At 38.7% G+C, this 3,425-nt stretch overlaps 1 protein-coding gene across 1 annotated transcript in view; it reads left to right on the top strand.

Annotated features, from left to right (window-relative positions):
• FGD4 (FYVE, RhoGEF and PH domain containing 4) overlaps positions 1–3,425 on the top strand; it is a 79,362-nt gene that overhangs the window by 52,469 nt on the left and 23,468 nt on the right. The window contains exon 7 of the mRNA XM_012641051.1: positions 2,812–2,950. Within this exon, the coding sequence (XP_012496505.1) occupies positions 2,812–2,950 (139 nt within the window). The remainder of the gene's footprint in view (positions 1–2,811; positions 2,951–3,425) is intronic.

Genomic DNA, 3,425 nt, shown 5'->3' with positions numbered 1-3,425 from the left:
CTTGCTTAGACTAAATCTGTAAAATCTCTCTCTCCTCTGGGGTACAGTCACTGATGTCTCCGCTTATTTTTTTTTTTTTTTTTTTAACGTGTTTATTTGTGAACCTGGCTTTCTAGGGATTGCCCAAGTCCACTGCGCCGGCCCTTTCACATCTCCTATCCACATGTGCACAGCCTTAGGGCAGCCCGGGAGAGTGTGCTGGCTTGGGCCCTCTCTGCTCTCAGCCGATCATTCACACAGCTTTAGCCAGTAATATGATTATCCCTCCCACGACCGCAGGGCTAGTAGAGTGTCTTTCCCCACTCACCCACCTCAGAGATCTTCACTTCTGCTGATGACGTGGCTGGGTGTGCACATTGCCCAGCACTGCAAATTGAATGAGCCCGTTTCAGCCTCAGCAGAGAAGCTGCCAGTCCTCACAGCCTGCACCTGCCTGGCAGAGCCTTCATACTGAGCTGGAGAAGGAAGGGGAGCAGCCCTGGGCTAGAATGCCACAGAATCTCACTGTTCTTGTCCATAGTTCACCAGTTTTTAAAGCTTAAACATATTTCAGATTGTCGATGCCTTTGATCAATTTCTAAAATGCTGAAATGGTTGTTTTGTCAATTTTATCCAGCTTTATAGTCACTTTTCATGGCGGGGGCGCGTTGCTGGTCACCTCACTTGGCCATCACCAGAAGTTCTGCCCCATCCCCTTCACTCCCTTTGTTAACATTCTTTTCCATCGTGATTAAGCACTCAAGTACCTTTCTGAACACTGGCTCCTTCTTTCACTAGCCCTTTTTGCCAATGCTAAAATGTGGGGAGAGGACAAGGTTTGTCTTCCACGGTCTTCTTTCTCTTCATACCCTCAGTGATATGCTATTTCCCTACACCTTTAACCGTCATGCCAGACAGATGCCTCTAGGGTCAATGTTTCTATTCTAGTCCTTTATCCCCAAACCACAGTTAAAAATGGCCAAGTGCTATTTACACAATTCTGTATGAACATCTTGTCATCAAAACAAAGTCAACATGTTTTATTCCTATCTTTAGCTCCCAAACATGATAAATTTATCATGTGAATTTTTGTGCCTTGCACAGAGTACGTAATAATTCTGATATGCGATTTATTAGATGACACCATTATTCTCTCATTTACCAGCGCTTGATTTGTTACTTTTCTTCATTCTCTGTATGTATTCATTTTTCTGTGAGATAATGCATTCAAGGTGCTTGTTGCATAGTAAGTGCTCACTAAATCATGGTGGCAATGGAGGTAGTTATTTTATCAAACTCTAAATTCTGTCTCTGCAATGTCTATCTTCTCCATGTTATAAGAAAGTGACATGTACTGTAAAAAGAGTGGTCAGTTGGGAATCAGCTAACCTAGTTTAGAATTCTAATCTGCTACTTATAGTCGCTTGACCTTAGAACTCGCTCCTAATTTCTCTGAGCCACAGTTTCTTCATGTAGAAATTTTGGAATCAGTAATATTTTCCTCGATATATATTAGGTTTGTTGGGGAAAATCAAATGAGATAATTAAACTTTTAAAATTATTTATCTTACACTTTATTAAGGAAAACTGTTATTCCCTCAGTGTCCATGCCAGTTTCAGGTGCTTATTACTTTCTTATTAATACTAGTCTACAATAATATTAATAACTTCCATGCTATTTTCCTCAAATCCCCCTAAAGCCACAATGCAGTAGGTTAATCTAATAGAGCTTCAGATCTAATGATGTCACTCCCTTGCACAAAAACCTGCATTACTAGATGAAGCAAATCTAAACTCGGGCTCTAAAGATTCTTGACATTACTTTGTCTTGCCTTTTCTGCCTTATCCACTGTTTCCCTATACTTATCGTATTTGCCAAGAACACTCAACCTCCCCTTTTTATTGAACGTGTTTCATGCTCCATTGCCTTGGGCCTATTGTCTCAGGTTTGTCTTTCTGGACTTGCTTCCTAGTCATTCTCACTTCCCTTCCCACCAGAGCCTGCACTCATCAGATGTATTAAATGTTTCCTTCTCTGTGAAGCCTTTAGTTACTTGTTCGCTTTAAATGCAAACACCATGTCTTAATATAATTTTTATACTCCGCAGTTATACGCCGCAGTGCCTTGATCATGGCATGGTTCAGTAAATATTTTAATGTGATTTCTGCTTTGTTTAATATGAACAAGAACATATCTTATTTTTCTTCTCTTAACAGCTTACCGAAAGCAAGTGATATAGACTTAATATTGCCCTAAGAAATGGAGTTCTATTTACAGAGTTTGGTTTCTAATGAAAAAGAATGCCTTGACCTAATAATGAAAATTTCCTGATAGATAACAAGATGCCCAGATCTTGTCATTTTTCTGTATGAAGTCTTTCTTAAATTCAAAGGAAATGACATTTATGACAGCCTTATTATGAAAACTTTCTGCTGAATCCAAAGTCATTTAATGCAGTTTTGCTTATTGAACCTCATTAAACAGGCACATCTTTTGAAAATCTCTGTAGAGTGATTTAATAATGTGACTTCACAAACCCTTATAGTGACCAATTGAAATGATTGCCAGCAATCGGGAATTTTCTTTAATGTTACAAGAATATGGGGAGTTTTTAAAAGCATATTCTCAGGCTCTTTCCCCAAAGATTGTGATTTCACAGGTTGGCATGGGGTTCAGAAATCTGCATTTTTAAAAGAATACCAGATATATCTAATGCAGGTGATGCTTAACTATATTTTGTTGAAAATATTGCCCTTAATGAAAATTCTGTATTAGAGTGAGTTTTTAGACTGACCTATTTTTTAAATGTTTAAAAACCTTTCTCATTACAGAAACAGAAAATCTGTGGGAGCTTAACTTTGCAGCATCACATGCTAGAACCTGTTCAGCGGATTCCCCGGTATGAAATGCTCCTGAAGGACTACCTAAGGAAATTGCCATCCGACTCCCCAGACTGGAACGACGCTAAAAGTAAATGCTTCCTCCCCAACCACCCCCCCCATTATTGGATAATCAGTAGCCTTGTGATTCCAAAGTGACATGTCTCTTATGGCTACTTTAGCCAAATATCGCTGTCAAAAAATAATCTCATTGGAAATTGTTATCAGCACTTCAGTTAGGCAAGTCACTTTCGAACCAAAATTGCAGGTTTAGAGCAATGCAAATCACATTTCTCATGTTGGTTTCACTTTAATTACTAGCTCTAAAATATAAAACTATAGTCTTAGAGACATCTGGAATAGCAAAACACAATTTACCTTCTCACAGGAAGAATACAGCCATTCAGAATTATAAGTGCTGCAGTTTAATTAGATAGTTGATGCACACCAAGAAAGTGAAGGTGACATTTACTGTGTAAAAATAACCTAAATAAAGTTGGCTCCACCTACCCAAGACAGGTGCTTTTTACTGTTTGATAACATTTTCTCCAAGAAAACTTCATTAC

Source organism: Propithecus coquereli, unplaced genomic scaffold (assembly GCF_000956105.1).
Source record: "Propithecus coquereli isolate 6110/MARCELLA unplaced genomic scaffold, Pcoq_1.0 Scaffold16, whole genome shotgun sequence".
NCBI classification, from domain to species: Eukaryota; Metazoa; Chordata; class Mammalia; order Primates; family Indriidae; genus Propithecus; species Propithecus coquereli.
Note: the sequence above shows the minus strand (reverse complement) of the source record. Positions and strands in the feature narration are given on the sequence as shown.